This window comes from Juglans microcarpa x Juglans regia, chromosome 8S, assembly GCF_004785595.1.
Source record: "Juglans microcarpa x Juglans regia isolate MS1-56 chromosome 8S, Jm3101_v1.0, whole genome shotgun sequence".
In the NCBI taxonomy this organism is placed as follows: domain Eukaryota; kingdom Viridiplantae; phylum Streptophyta; class Magnoliopsida; order Fagales; family Juglandaceae; genus Juglans; species Juglans microcarpa x Juglans regia.
Genome location: NC_054609.1, coordinates 7913307 through 7929961, shown reverse-complemented (window position 1 = coordinate 7929961; position 16655 = coordinate 7913307). Strand labels below are relative to the sequence as shown.

General features: G+C 36.7%; 1 protein-coding gene across 1 annotated transcript; it reads right to left on the bottom strand.

Annotated features, from left to right (window-relative positions):
- Window positions 1-4395: 4395 nt before the first annotated feature.
- LOC121244861 (COP9 signalosome complex subunit 4) lies at window positions 4396-15898 on the bottom strand. The gene is made up of 15 exons (XM_041143084.1): window positions 15652-15898; window positions 15420-15571; window positions 14843-14946; window positions 14648-14708; window positions 13825-13917; window positions 13632-13732; window positions 12668-12776; window positions 12540-12584; window positions 12356-12424; window positions 12168-12259; window positions 12039-12081; window positions 5621-5680; window positions 5071-5130; window positions 4582-4769; window positions 4396-4537 (listed from the first exon to the last, which is right to left on the bottom strand). The coding sequence occupies exons 1-14, from the start codon at window positions 15779-15781 to the stop codon at window positions 4695-4697; spliced, it is 1194 nt and encodes a 397-aa protein (XP_040999018.1). The 5' UTR covers window positions 15782-15898; the 3' UTR covers window positions 4396-4537; window positions 4582-4694.
- Between the last annotated feature and the right edge of the window lie 757 nt (window positions 15899-16655).

Below are 16655 nucleotides of genomic sequence, written 5' to 3'. Positions count from 1 at the left end.
CTTGTGGTATTTGTCTATTTGGATTGAAGAATCTAATACTCCCTCACATCTACATTATTTGGATTGTTTTTTTTTTATTATTATTTTTTTTTATTATTATTTTTAAATCTAGATTCCCAAGAATGTGGGTAAACCTACAGAGGAATTTGATACGATCACAAGGAATATGAGATTCCTTTTTTTTAATCAATTTGTAGATATTTTTTATGATTCCTTACAATACAAATATATTTAGAAATCAAATTAAAAATGACGGAAAAAAATTATCATAATTTAGTTTGATAGGGAGTTTTTAGAAGGGAGAGATATTTCTGAGGTTTGAGGGATTGAGAGAGCATAAAGAATATCTTAATTTTACTTATGACAAATAAAAATGAATATTTTTGTCGCTCTGCATGAAGGAACCTTAGAATGTAGATTTTCACCTTTTTATAAGGAAATTATATTTAAATGTCCACAGAAAACCTGACTTTATTAAATATAACTCATGTGATAATTTTTTATAGTAAAACTAGATATAGTAATTTCGCACTTTTTTTATAGAGTAATTTCGCACACTTCATTTTTAAAAAATAGGACAAAGTCTAGGATCCAAATGAAAAAATTCAATTATATACGATGGTCTCAATTTTATAAGAGAGATGTTATTCAAAGGTCTTTACACTACACACAATCTTTATAATTTGATTTGTAATATTCAAATTTTAAATTTTATTTTTCGAATCAAATTATATTACGTGGATGATGTATGATGTAAATGCATTTTACTAGAGTTATTCTTTATATAAAGGGACTGTATAAAGCTTGCATACTCTAAGGCCTGATTTGGATAGTTAGTTGAAATGAGATAAAAGTTGAATAAAATATTATTAAAATATTATTTTTGTTTTGAGATTTGAAAAAGTTAAATTTTTTATTGTATTTTGTTTGATAGTTTAGAACAATTATAATGATTAGATAAGATGAGCTAAGATGATTTTACTATCCAAACTAGACCTAAGACTACTATAATTGTTTAAGCTTCCAACCAAATCTGCATTAATGGTTTGCCACACCCTTAATGAGAATAACAACCATACCTAAAATAAACATTACAAGTAGGAAGGAAGCTGCCACGTAACTTGTCTTGCATGCCAAATAGTTGCCAGCATGATTGAGTTTTGTTACATGAGCAATGCTACACCCACCGAAGGTTAGGGGTGGGCAAAATTTTCGAGATTCCGACTCTTGCCAAATTTCGATGAGGCTCCGACTCCGACGAAGTTGGAGTTGGCGGAATTTGGAGTCGAAATCACAAATAGTTGGAGTTCAGAGTCGGATTCAGAGCCCATGTGGGAGTTCGAAGTTGGAGTCACTTCCTTTCGTGAAATGTGTATGATTTGTTGCTTATTTCAATAATTTCGGTTTTTAGGCTGTTAAATTTAAAAATTGAGGGATTTAGGTTTTGAAAAAATCGAGTGTTTTTGTTCTAGGTGACCTTTGCTCGAGTGAACATCACACAAATTGTTCGATCGAGCCTTCGCTCGAGTGTGGATCGAGCGAATATCACACAGATTGTTCGATCGAGCCTTCACTCGAGTGTGGCTCAAGCAGATGTTTATTTTTTTGTATTTTAGTTATTTTTTAAATGAAAAACACAACTAGACACATATGTTTTTCCTTTTCAATGTGTTTCCAATTTGTAGATAATTTTCATTACATTTTAAATGATGGTTGTTTGTTAATTGTTTCAGATTATTTGTTCAAATTATGGATGTTACATCATCTCGCCGCGATTCTCTATAAGAGGATGACGCATAGTCGTTGGTGTCACCGATAAGTACTTCAAGTTGTAAACCTCCATCTAAAGCAGCTACCTTATGTGCAAGTAATCGAGTCCCAATAGATTTAGAAGACGTTGATAGGCTTAACTGGAAGAGGAGTTGATGAATGTTGAGACCGATCCACCAGCATGACCTAGTAAAAGAAAGTCGTGGACAAAGAAACATTTCACCAAAGTTCCCGGTGATCATGAGAACCCATGGGCTCGATGCCACTACTATGGGCAACTATGCAGTTGTCATTCGAAAAAGCAATGACTATGAGGATGGATTGCAAATATAATAAATATTGGGGGATGTGAAGAAGATAAATAGATTATCATTTGTGGCTACAATCCTTGACCCTCGATATAAGTCGGCGATAGAAGATTGGATTAAGGATGTTCGTGGTGATGAGAATGTTGACCAATTTAGTAGATCGCTTAAATATGATATTGATGATTTATATAACCATTACAATAGTAGTGGTTTGTCTTCAACCGAAGGTAATAGCTCCTCCTACTCGACCGGCTCGACATCTTCCTGAGATGACACATGCACAAAGTTCAAATTTATTGTGGCTACAACAATATCATCAAAATCGTGCATTGAGGAATATTATACAGTATAAGTCTGAGGTTGAGTATTACTTTATGAAAGATGTCGAGGCATCTTGTGATACATTCCATATATTAACTTAGTGGAATGTAAATTCTGGCAAGTTTCTAGTCATTTCTCAAATATCCATGTATGCACTAGCCATTCCTATCATTACGGTTGCCTCTGAGTTGGAGTTTGACATCGGAGGTTGTGTCTTAGATGTTTATCGGAATTCATTGTCTCCGACCACTGTCGAGACCCTCGTTTGCACACTGAACTGGTTAAGTTCAATGCCCATTGGAGTAGATACTGTTGATGTCGAGGGCTATAGGCTTAAATCAAGTAATTTTATATTTTAAATGATTTTTTACATAATTTTAATATTTTAATTATTTAATTTATAATTTATATGATTTTGTAGACCTAACTGTGAACCCCAAACTAATTGTGGATGACAGAGATGGATGCACCGTGGGTTGACCCCTTTATTGGTGAGAAACTCAATACCATAATTACTATCATACAAAACTCGTTAGAGTTACATGTGGAAGTGAGTTCATAATGTGTCCTATTTTATATCATATAGCACTTAACTGATGGTTTAGAAGTCTATAGTTAAATGTATAAAGAAAAAATAATGCATCTGATCAATAAAACCCTTTGTAGGAAAATTGAAAATCACTATCGAGTCATCGACTCAAATGCATGAATTGTCAAAACTAATGCAGGGGATTGTGGCTATTTCATATTTGAATTTATTTTGGTGCTGTAAATTTAAATTTATTGCGATTTGTAGTTTTAAATTTAATTTTATCATTTACAATTTGTAGTTTAATTTAGTCATTGTATTTAAAATTTAGCTTTTTAACTTATTTTTAACAGTATTTTAGAACTTTTTAATTATTTTATTTTTTTATAAATATTTTTAAACAGGGTTGAGCCAAGCTGAATTTCAAATTGGGTCTTGGATATTGGGCCCACGACCAGGCAGGCCCAATTTGAGTAAGGATATTGGGGCCTAGTAGCTGAGAAGCCCACCTCACTCCAATTGAAGCTCCGAGCTCTAATCAGAACTGAACTCTCATTCCAATCGGAGTCGGAGTAGCTTTTGACCTCCGACCCTAGTCGAAGTCAGAGTTTAGAGATGGGCACTCTGACTCCATCGGAGTCGAAGCCCACCCCTACTGAGGGTGTAGCATAAGATGAGTCCTGATAAGAGCAAAAGTTTTTTATTTTTTATTTTTTTCATTTATTCTTTTTAATACTCTTAAAACATTTTTTTTTTTAAATCACACCATTTAAAAATACTTACTTAATTACTAAATAAATAAATAAATAAAAAAGAAGACAATGTAGAGACCCAACAATAGGTGTGAGTAGATTTACTTTTGTTACATTGGCCAATAGTTTTAAGGTGATTTATCCTCAAAAAAAAAAAAAAAAAAAAAAAAAAAAAAAAAAAAACCTATTTTTCCCTTTTTCATGAAGTTTAAAAATCAAATGTCATGCAAAATGGGAAATTCTAAAACTCAACGATATCTAAAGCAGAAAATCGGCTTCCAAATATAAATAAAAAAATGCAAAATGAAATCACAGGCAAGTTGGAGCATAAAGAACAGCCACTGAAGCAAATTGTCAAAATGGGTGCAACGAAATGCTGGATGTTTAGTTCAGTAGGGGGCAGCATCCGCAAAAGACCTAAACATATTTTCACATGACTCACAACTTTCACAAAAATCCATAAAACTTCATTTTCAAGCATTTTTCGCTCAGATAAAAATACTTCCCAACATTTTCTACATCCAAACATACACTAAAGCCTCTTCGACGTCTTCGTACTTAAACAATGCTGCATTTCCATCTAAATCATAACCCCATCATACACTATACCAAAAATACTTTTGACTTCGTTGAGAGGAGAACCATTATTTCGAGCAATGTTTTTTCTTCATCTTGAATTTCATCATTTATAGTCTCACTATCTGATATGTAAGTGTTGAACTATAAAGCCACTTAAAATATGCTACATCAAACAATGTGACTGAGGATGCAAAATTAAGAATTAAACCTACACCATCAACTTTTCATGCAAAGGTTGAAGCAAGTTGACTGGAGAAATGGTCTTGGGTAACCACAGAGGATGGACTACAAAGACAACCCATCGCCCAAGAGCAGGGAATAAAACCCTGTGCTAGACAGAAACCCTATATTTAGGGAAACAAGTTATAATATAATACTACATAATAAGTACATAGAGGTCAAAAAATTTGAAGTCCTTATCATCACGAATATCAATCAGACGGGGATTGACAAGCCCTTCTTTGCCATGCCATCCAAGACATCATTGAGAGCCTGACAAAGGCCGACAATCTGCAACAGACAGCGAGAATAAAACTAAGAGCCATTGAAGGAGAGACAAAGTTATAAGAGATACTTATTAGCGAACACTGTACTTTAGGAACTATGGCCAGTTTAAGTTGGCACACTGTCAGAAAATTCCATTTTATTTATTTGGAGGCCTGGTAATTTGGTGAAAGGAGTTGCAGTTGGTTAAGGACTATAGTTTCTGCAGGCAACAGCTCAATTGAACTCAAAGCATGCATTGTTTTACAAAATAGTTTGTTGATCTTTTAGGTCCAGTAGTGAGATAGCTACCAAAGCAGGGACTCACCTGTTGATCCCATTGTTGCAGCTCTTCAGTGTCATCTTCAAAGTGTATGACAGCTTCTACCTGATACAAAACATTTAGAGATAGATGTTATGCAACGAGAAAAGTATGCAGCTGTTCTTTTTGTTCTTTGTTTTTGTTACCCTTTTAGTCATTGCAAGAACCATAGGTTTCGTCAACAACCAAGTGAAATAATCTGAAACTAGCCTGTGAAAAAAGATTGAGAAAAAAAGGGTACTCTAAAAACCAAGTTTTGAGATCAATCAATGACTCGACTGAAGAAAATTATTCTAGTCCAAATCAAGTGATTTATTTGAAATATATTATTTCTTTTGTTGCAAGAACAAGATGGGAAATGGCCAAAAAGGTTATCAAATCAATGAATTTTCAATTCATGGAATAGCAGGAAAATGTGTTACATTTTTTAAGTCAAACATAACTATAATTTCAATACACCAATAATCACCACATTTCTCGGTAAGAAATGATCAAATGAAGAACTTTATAGACGAAGTGATATTTTTTTCCTGGGCCACAGAGCAGTTATTTCTACCTGATCAATTGATCCTCTCATTCTATCTTCATAAATCATTCTTGATGCTATCTTTTCGGCCTGCAAGTCAAGTATTTAGGAATTCAAGAATTTGTTATTTTTTCGATGAGACAAATTTATTAATAAGCAAAAGGACCAATCAAGTACACCAGGAGTATACATCATAAACAATTATTTAGAGAGCAAAAACATCTAAAAACTCAGAAAAGTTAAAACTGGAAAGCCTCGTAATTGCACCATCCAAAGATAGGCAGAGCTGAATAGAAAATCCTTTAGCTTTGCCGATAAAAAAATCCTTTTGACTTCTGCATATCCTTCTCGTATTTCTCAAAGCAACGAACATTTCTCTCCCTCCAAATGCACTACACTAAGCAAATTGCGATCATTTTCCACAAAGTTACACCATGACAACTGTCAAACTGACCATTCCAACAACAAAACAGGTCCACTACCCTGCCTCTGCAATACCCAGCTGAAAAAAACTTGCCACGTACTACTACTAGCTACTGCACAGGGTAGTAACAAGCGATCCACTGTTTCTCCATCCCGGACGATATCATTTTATCACTGTAATTCATCTTTTCCTTAAGTTGTCTAGGGTGAGGATTTTCCCTAATGCTGCCTCGGAAGAAAAGATTGTCGCTCCCAATGGGGCTTTACTCCAAATGCTCTTCCTTGGGTACCCATTCATGTGGAGCAATGTTCGATAAAAAGATTTTACTTAAAGTCCCCCCTCGATAAGGCCCATAACATCTTATCTACTGTCTCGCTCGCACTGAATACAACGAAGCAAAGAAACAGAGATCCATCTCCCAATCATGTACTGTTCTAAGAAATTGCACCACTCAGTTATTCGAACCATATGAAAATTAGACCCTATGTGGACGTTAAGAAGTGGAGAAAAAGCTTGAGATAAGTTTTATGAGTTTTTTTGTAAGTTGTAGGTCCCACTGAAAATGTTTGACGGTGAAATTTTTGAGAAAAATCTTATTATTTAAAAATACGAATCGGGGTGGCCACCATTGGCCACTCCATGGCTGGGCCCAATCTGAGCCAGCCATGGGGAGCCATTGAAGAACCCTGTGAGAGTAGGACGGAGAAACGCACCGTGGACCGACATTAGCTATCCATCTACACCACTTCTCCCCATAGCCACGCTGCCTCAACATATACAACAAAAATTTCCAATTAACACAATCGAAGGCCTTCTCCAACTCCATTTTGCATGACAATCCCAACTCTCCAAATCTTATTCTATTGTCGAGACACTGATTTCCAATGAGAACTAAATCCAACATTTGCCTACTCCAGATAAAAGTATTTTGGGATTAGAGATGTCTTCTCTACCTTGTTCTCAGCCTATCTGCATGTACCTTGGCTATTATTTTGTACACACCACCTAAAAGGCTAATCGATCAGAAGTCCTTAATGTTGATAGCCCATGCTTTCTTCGAGATAAGAGCTATGAATGTTTGACAGATACTTCTAACAAATTGGCCTTTTGAGTGAAAGTCATGAAAAACTCTTGGAAAAAGTCACGGTAAAACCATTTAGACTCGAAGCCTTATCTCCAATCAAAGCCTTCACTACCTCATACACCTGATTCTCCTTGAAGGGTATCTCCAACCAAGAGGCCTCCTCCAGTCCCAACGAACCAAAGGACAATCCACCCAACTTGGGTCTACAATTGAACTGTTCGTGTACAATCGTTTATAAAATTGTACAATATGATCCCTCACCTCTTGATCATTAGAAGATACTGTACCAGAAAATTTTAGGTGCAATTTGGATAGTGAGATGAGATGAGATGGTTTTAGATGAAAGTTGCAAGTTGAATAAAATATTGTTAGAATATTATTTTTTAATTTTATTATTGTTTTGGGATTTGAAAAAGTTGAATTGTTTATTATATTTTGTGTGAGAATTTGGAAAAGTTGTAATGATGAGATGAGATGAAACACTTTCACTATCCAAACGGGGCCTTAAGGGCTCAACGTTACTGTATCTTTCGTGTGAGCTGCCCTCCTGATGAAAAAACTTAGTACACCTGTCTCCTTCCAGCCACAAGGCACCTCAATTCTTTTCTTTAACTCATTTCCTATAAGAGATAAATTCTATCCAAGTCATTGATAGTTGTATACCTTTTTGCCTTCTCCTCAACCTCTAGGCCAGTCCCTTCTTTGACACGTCACTCAATTCATTTAATGGCAACGGTTTCTGTCTCCCTAAATCTCCAAAAAATAGCATTCAAGATCATGAGTTTATACCCCAAAACTTGAGCCCAAAGTTTTTATTTTATTTTTATAAGTAATAAATTATTTCATTGATAAGGAAAGTAGGCATAGCCCAAGTACACTGGAAGTATACATGTGAATACACCTATTTAAGAACTAGAAACAGTTACAAGGAAATCATGCAAGCTGAGGCCATTCAAATCTAGAGCAATGGCCCACAAAAACAAAGTCTTCCAGAAAAAAATTCCTAAACTCTTCCATGGAGTGCTCATGATCCTCAAAAAGCCTCTCGTTTCTTTCACACCAAATACACCAAAACATACAAATGGAAGTCATCTTCCACACAGCCTTGATCTGTGGTGTTCCAGTGATCCCTCTCCAGCTTGCTAACAGTTCCACCACCCTACCCGGCATTACCCAAGCTATTCCCATTTTGCTGAAGAAATAACTCCAAATATCTCAAGTAAAATCACAATGTAAGAGTAGATGGTCCGTCGTTTCACCACTATTTCTGCACAAACAGCACCAGTCCGTGATGATAAGGCCACGACGTCTAAGATTATCTATGGTCATAATCTTCCCTAGAGCTGCTGTCCAAACAAAGAATGCTGCCTTGGTTGGTGCTTTACTCCTCCATATGGTCTTCCATGGAAAATTATGCCTTTGTTGCATAGTAATAGAGTCATAGAAGGAGCGTACCGAGAACTTCCCTTTTCTAGAGGGTCTCCATTCCAGCGAATCTTGAGTTGTGGAATGGAGTTACACCAATCCTTACCAATAAAAACAGAGTTACACCACTCCTTAACACTATCCACAAAGCCTTCTAAGTGTAGGTGCATATTTTTAACTTACAGTGTCATCTACCCCCTTGACCTTGACCAAAACCCAGCTTGATAGGAAAATAGCAAGAGCAAAGTCTTGCAAGTCTCCTCTGGGATACTTTAGGAAATAGCATTTCTCACTCCAAGAAGATAAGAAACTTGTCAATTCTAGACCAGGAAGCTTTCTCTCGAATGTTACCGTGTGAAATTCCCTGGAATCATTGGCAAATCAATAAAATCCTGCTCAAGAATAAAGTTTGAAGACTCCTCCATTGTAGCAAGACCCAATCCATTGCTCAGAAACCTAGTCATGTAGAAATCCCCCCCCCCCCCAAAAAAAAACAAACACCCCCTCCACCAAGGTAAATGCCAGCAAAGGCTCATACAGACTGGTCTACAATATTTCTAAAGGATCAAGCCACCAAAAACTCCCCTACACAGTTCTCAATATGTTATACCACCATCCAATCTCACATTAGTAAAATCCTCCTAGAAGCACTTCGAGACCCCACACAGCACTAATCAAACATATTGACAACCCCATAGACCACACTAAACCACAAGTCATATATTCAAATTTAGTCTCCTAGAGCAAATGACATTGCCCTTCCATTCTTTAAGCAAGTTCCCTAGGGCCTTTTTTGGCATCATTCAACCCCCTTACATTTCATTATATTAGTTTCAGTTTGAAAGACTCAAAGATATCTCCACTTAACTTTTCTGCGGCTGGAGCTCCCGAGTTTTGGGTTGTAATTAATAGAGCAAGTTAAAAATGGACTGCAATCCACCGTTTTAAGGTGTATGCTATCGGGGAGAGAGAGAGATTATAAAAGCATATCTCAATACCATCGCAGCTTCTTACTCTATATGCTCGAGAGATGTGGCTTCGGGGTGAAGTTGTGCTGATGGATCAAACATTGCATCTCTATGTTACATTTCTCTATCTTGATTAACGGCATAGGAAATGGTTTCTTTTAGAGCTCAAAGGGATTGAGACAAGGGGATCCCTTATCTCCATTACTATTTTTTGGGTAATGGAAGCATTTAGCAAAATGATCGATTGATGGCAGGTAGTTTTATATTCGGCTTACAGTGGGGGAGGCAAATATTGGTTCACTCAATATTTCTCACCTCTTATTTGCCGATGATATCCTGTTATTTTGTGAGGCCAGCCAGGATCATATACATTCATTGAGGGCTCTCTTTCTATGCTTCAAAGTCGTTTCCAGCTTGAAGGCAACCTTGGGCAAATTAGAGGTCGTTCTGGTGGGGCATGTGCATAATATGGATAGTATGGCTACCATTTTGGGATGTAAGATTTCTCATCTACCTACGAATTATCTTGGCCTCCCGTTGGGTGCTCATTACAAATCGATATCCATTTGGAATAATGTACTAGAAAAGATGGAGCGGAAACTTGCTAGTTGGAAGTGGATGTAATTATCCAAAGGTGGGCAGAGTTACACTTATCAAAATTACCCTCTCCTACCTACCAACTTATTTCCTCTCTTTATTCCGCTTCCATCAAAGGTGGCTCACCGCATGGAGAAAATACAGCAGGATTTTCTATGGAGGTATGAACTATGTGTTCGAAATTCATCTCATTAAATGGGCCACTATTTGTTCCCCAATTTCCAAAGGAGGTTTGGGAATCCGCAATTTGCAGCTTTTTAATATGGCGTTGTTTGGAAAATGCCTATGAAGGTATCCCATAGAACATGGAGCTTTGTGGAGAACAGTTTTAGACTCAAAGTATGGTAGAGCATGGGGAGGTTGGCGCTCGAGAGAGGTGAGTAGATCCTATGGGGTGGGCTCTGGAAGCACACTCAACTTGGATGGACCGAATTTTCTAGATTTACCCGTTTTAAGGTGGGTGACAGGTCCCGAATCAAATTATGGCATGACATATGGTGTGATGACAAAGCATTAAGGAAGCTTATCCATTTCTTTGGTATAGCAAGAATGAAGGAAGCCTTGATTGCGGGCCTCCTTGACCAATCTAACGGTACTCCCCAATGAAATATCATATTTCTTTGAGTTGTTCATGATTGGGAAGTTGAAGCAATTTCTAAATTTTACAATCTAATATATTTTGCTCTTATGAGGGGACAGCTTTTTTTGGTAAGATTCTCACTACCAACAACCTAAGGAAACGGCGAATCATAGTCTTGAATTGGTGTTGTTTGTGTAAAAAGAGTGGAGAATCCGTCGATCATCTATTAATTCATTGTGAGATTGCCACAATTTTGTGAAATGACTTTTTAGCAAGGGTGGGTATAACTTGGGCGATGCCAAGAAGAGTGATCGACCACTTAGCTTTCATGGAGAGGTCAAAGAAATATGATATTTCATTGGGGAGTACCGTTAGATTGGTCAAGGAGGCCCGCGATCAAGGTTTCCTTCATTCTTGCTACACCAAAGAAATGGATAAGCTTCTTTAATGCTTTGTCATCACACCATATATCATGCCAGAATTTGATTTGGGACCCGTCACCCACCTTAAAACAGGTAAATCTAGAAAATTCAGTCCATCCAAGTTGAGTGTTGGAGAGGAACGAGTGAAGCTTCGAAGATCTAAAACGGTCATTGGATGAACTTAGAACCTTTTTTAACACCTTGTTCCAATGGTCGATTATAATAGATTTTAATGGTATGAACATTAATGAATTTCTTGTATCACTAGAACATCACTCCTAGGCGTTGCTCTTGTATATGACCCGTGTACTTGGGTTTTTGCCTATTCCTATGATCAATAAAATCTTATTACCGATAAAAAAAAAAAAAAATACCATCGAAGATTGAATGAAACCTTGGGAGCTCCAAAGGAAAATTTTAAAATGTTCCAAAGTAAATAAAAATATGCCAAGAATACCATCAAAGATGCTCAACTAATGCTCTAAACAATCACCACTAGAGTAATGCTTCAACTACACGGAGGCTTTAAGAGTCCAAGATTCCAATGCTCAAAATATTAATGCACTTAAACTGAAGTACATGTTGCATATTTTTAGTTGTCAGACATGAAGAAAGAAATTAAATACTTGCAAAATGAGAGTAGTTGATAGCTCATCTATATGCCCAATTTCATATTAAAAGGGGAAAAAAAGAATTGCCTACAAAGTTAAACTTAATTCATGCTTTCCTTCAGCTCAAACTACCGCATAAAACTAAGATAAAGATGTATCTGAATAAGAAGGGAAAATTATAGTGGCAGCAAATTGATAGACATACACCAAAACTTCAGGACCTAATGTCAAAGAAATGTAAATTTTTTCAGCTCTTTTCATACTAGCCATCACATAGCAGAAACATGAATTTGAAAACAGTACGAAATTACGTTCATAAACAGAATACGGAACATACCTTATGAGGAGCAATGCCCAACAAGGTGCCCAACTCATCAAAGCTATGCCAGAAGCATAAACAATAATACTTAGTCTCCTGCAATAACTTAAGAGGTAAAGACAACCTAACAGAAGCAGTATTTGGAACCTTATGTTTGTGTAGAGCTTGCTTGCACTCAAAAGATTATGCTCAATCATTGCACGATCCAGAACTGTAAAATTGTCTGGTAGAAGTGCTTTCTGTGGACAAAAAATAATAATTGAGATGAACACACTATAGCTTCCTGATTAGTAAATGACGCAAATGTGACAAATTATTTTTCAACTAATCATAACCTGATGTGCTTTTAATTCTTCGGCAAAAGCATCAATTTCAGGTTTTCTCAAAATTCTCTCCAAATACACCTGGTATAAACAGCGTCCAAAGTGAATTAGCATCACATGTTTAAATAAATGCACATGAAGAAAAAAGCAAGTAAAAATCATGCAGTATTATATAACTGGGGGAGTGGAAGGGGACCTTCTGCAATATAGGATAAATTTTCAATTTTGAGCACCGTTCATCCTGAAAGAAATACCAGCATCTCAGTTAAATAGTGCAAAGTTACATCTCAAAATGCAACTATTATTCATTGTGAGAGTGTTTACTTTGTACAAAGTTGCAAGAACACGAGAACGTTGAGGACCTGCAGCTGCCAAAATCGTACAGGTCACAGCAGCAGAAAGAGCTTGCTCCAATGCTTCCTCATCAATCTCCCTGCAAAAACAATCATGAACCTTTTATGCATCACAATTCACCAGTGCCAAAGAGTGAAGAGGAGAGAGAGTGAGTGAGAGTGCTCTCCATCGGTTACAAGATCACACATAAGATAGTTTTCAAATGTTTCATTCCAGACCATAACCTGTTGATGAAATAACCCACATCTAGTATCATTATCTTATTTAGTTATTAAATAAGTACTGATGTCTAATTTAAATCCGGCCCATTTATTTATCCAATAACTATATAAAGCCTTAACCATGCCTTGGCTATCTGAAAATTTTCTTTTGAAGGTGGAGTTAGGGGGAGTGACTTCCACAATGTTAAACTAAAGGTATTTGTTCCTAAACTAAAACAATCAAGTGCCTGTGAGATTAAGCTCGAAATTTGCACTTAGCTTGTGCAGTGGGAGTGAAATAATTGGACAAATCATATTTAACATTAACAATATCATCTAATCTCTTCTTGTTAACATAAAATTACATGCTGCACATTAAACACTATATATTGCATTTCCAGGTGGGTTTATTAGTTTTAGTCAATGTCACATAATGCATGATTTAACAATGTAAAACCGAGTTCTTGAAATTAAACGTGATTAAGTTTGGTCGGTCTTGGAGCAGAACTAATTAAAAATTGGTTATCAACACATGATAAATGATAAAAAAAGAGGTGACAGAGTTGATATTTTAACTTCTCGAACTCAAATCATTTCAACGAAACTTTGAAAAAAAATGATGGCATGCGATAAATGCAGCCAATAACGCAACACTTTGCAGACATGAAAACACCTTTTAAAAAAATCCTTGTGAAAAGGTTGGATAAACATGAATAAAATCCAAAAGCACATACTCATCTCCTATTTGCCGCTTTTCAATTTGGGATATGCCATAATAACGTAAAGCTGCTTCCAAGAATTTCCTCTTCAAATCTAAAATTCTCGCGTGACATACCTGATAATGGAGTAGGAAATCAACTTAAGAAAATGCTAAAGCAGAAAGCCTTCATCACAATTATTATCACTGAGAGTCAAATAATGCCAAACCTTATGCTGCAAATTCAAAACTTCATGCTGACTATTGCTAATCAAGAATGAAGCCTTATTAATAAAAGCTTCTGCATTAACAGCATCGTCATCCTGCAAAATAAGCAAGCAACAAGAGCCAATAACTGCAGTGATACACTACCATGTTCTGAGGTTAAACGTCCTGATTAAGCATTATGGTCATGAACACAGTGCTCACAGGAAGGAATATGCCACATAAGGAATAAAAGTCACCAACAGAACACCACCACCAAATCTACAAGTTTCATCAATCTGTATGCTGAATTGTCATCTAGAATTGACATGAAATTGTGTAGGACCTTTCAATCATCAAACTAAACCCATGAAGTCCAAAGAGTATCAACACAGAAATCACAGACTATATCCTGTGAACAGGCCTATTGCCAATCACTTATTAAATTGAGAATGTTTTTTTTACTCCTATATCAACACTTACCAACTTGTCCACGTTGGTTAACTTTGAATACTAATTGAAGAACCACCCACAACTTTCATTTTTCCTATGGAACAAGTCTAGTAATCTAGTATTTTATAGAGAGTAGTATGATTCACATATATGTTTCTCTAAGATGAGCATAGAAGTAACAGGTATCAATGCTATTCCACCTGACCTCATTTGCCCCATATATGAACTCTTTCCAAGGAGCCCCAAGACACATGCACACACCCTGCCTGAGTGCTGCTATTTCCCACAAATAGCATTTTCAGTAATGCCCACGCGCAACACTCAATTTCAGTATTTAACAAACACAATTACAACCTTCTCAATCTAAAGAAAACAATGGCAGAATAAAGTCAATACCTCAAGATAAAGACGAGCAATTTGGACGCATTTTGACAATCTGAATGTATCGTCAATCACTCTGATGGAGGCATCCATAACAAAATCAAGAAATTCACCATGACGATTATTATGAAAATAAAAAATCATAAATATATCTGTCTTAAAGAGCTCAATTAGAAAAATATTAACAAAAGAAGCATCCTACTCTCAGACCTCATTCCAGAATCTAGATCGATGCCACTCAACATCTGAGCTGCTTTAGACCATTGCTGCTCAGATTCATATAACTCAGCAAGTTTCTCCCTGATAACTAGCACCTGTAACTCATACAGACAAATAACGAATTTCTTACACAAAATGATCTCGATTAACTCGTAAAGGTAAAGCATCTACTAGTCTCAATAACCGAAACATACGACAATGCTAATTTGTGTGTGTTTTGCATATAAAATTACAGTAACGCGTGCCCAAGTTTTGACGACAACAATGATAGCACCACCAGGCAAAAGAGGCACATAAAAGAACAGATTCCAAATAATATAAAAGACATGAAAGAATTACATAGGCACCTATATAAAATACTCAGGGAAAGCTAAGGCAACATCCGTAAGAGTCAATGCTAAGTCTCTATTATAACAATTGAAAACTTTAGTGACCCACTCGGAGACCCCAAATAACTAACACCCGGACCAAATACAAAGCGAAAGATCGTAACCATTTTTCTATTGAGTTTTCGTGCCAAAAAAACAAAACTTACAATAAAGTGTTCAATGGCTTAGGCGAAACGAACCTGTTCTTCGAACGACACAACCCGAGGCTGAATCTGGGAAAGAATATAATGCGCAATCTCTTTTTGGGCATCAGGCTCCAATTTCCCCAATTCCTGCGCAAAGCTCTGCAAAAGTTGCCGCGACACCACCAACGGAACGTCGTCCGATAGAACTGCAAATACAATAGTTCTTTACTTGGTGCTTGAAATCCAAAATATATACTACAAAGGCGACTGAGAAACAAAGTTTAACCGTGATCGATGAATTTCTTGGCCTGAACAACGTCGTTGGAGGAAATCACGGTGGCTAGAATGTGCTTGTACTGTTCGATCTTTTGCCTCTGGTCAGTGATCGCAGAGGCGCTCGCGAAGGCACTCTCCATCGAAGTTCGACTTCTCTTCTTGATTTTGTAATCCTAAACCCTGAAATTTTCTCCAACAAAATGAATCCTCAGTTGTTCCACTCCACTGCTGCGCCTACGTAATAGCCTCTTTTTACAGCAAATAGTTCAGATTTTAAAATTTAGAAAAATGCTAGGACGCACGCCGGGAGGTGGGCACGAAACGCACGCCGTCCATGTCATCAATATTAAAATGTCCACATTGCCCTTATTTAATTGAATCCTTGGCTTTCTTGCTCCATCGTTCTCTTTCTTTCTGTGCATTTAATTCTTTCTTCATTTTTTCATGACAGAACGTAGCGACCATGCGGGAGGGAGCTGTTTAAATGTGTTCGACGAAAACAGTTCAAGAAAAAAAAACAGCTCGATAGAAAACTCCAAGACGTGCTCCATAACCTCTAGGTGCATTTTAACTTCTCCACAATTACTTGTTGGGTCTTCTTTACTACCAAAAAATGCCAATATATGAAGATATAAATTGAAGCTTTTTTCTTTGTTTTTCTTTATCATTTTGTGAATTTTCTTTGAATTGGGAAAACTTCAAAAATATTATGGTTGCGATAGGCATTCCGTTGTCATGTAAGGGTATCGTGCGATTTTCATTATTTTCAGCAACCATTGAAAACAAGTTGAAGGTTTGTATGAAGATCTTTACGAGGTAGATCAAAATTCACTATTAGGCACATGAGAATTCCATGTGCAAGGGCTCTTGAAACCCAAGGAATATGAGAGATTAGCCATTCCCTTTGAGGGTTTCAAAGTCCTTTCAAAAGGAAAAACTCTAGATGCAGGCGCAGCTCAGGCCTATCCGTGGACAGCATCTGACGTGGAGGGAAACGCACCATTTTTGAATAAG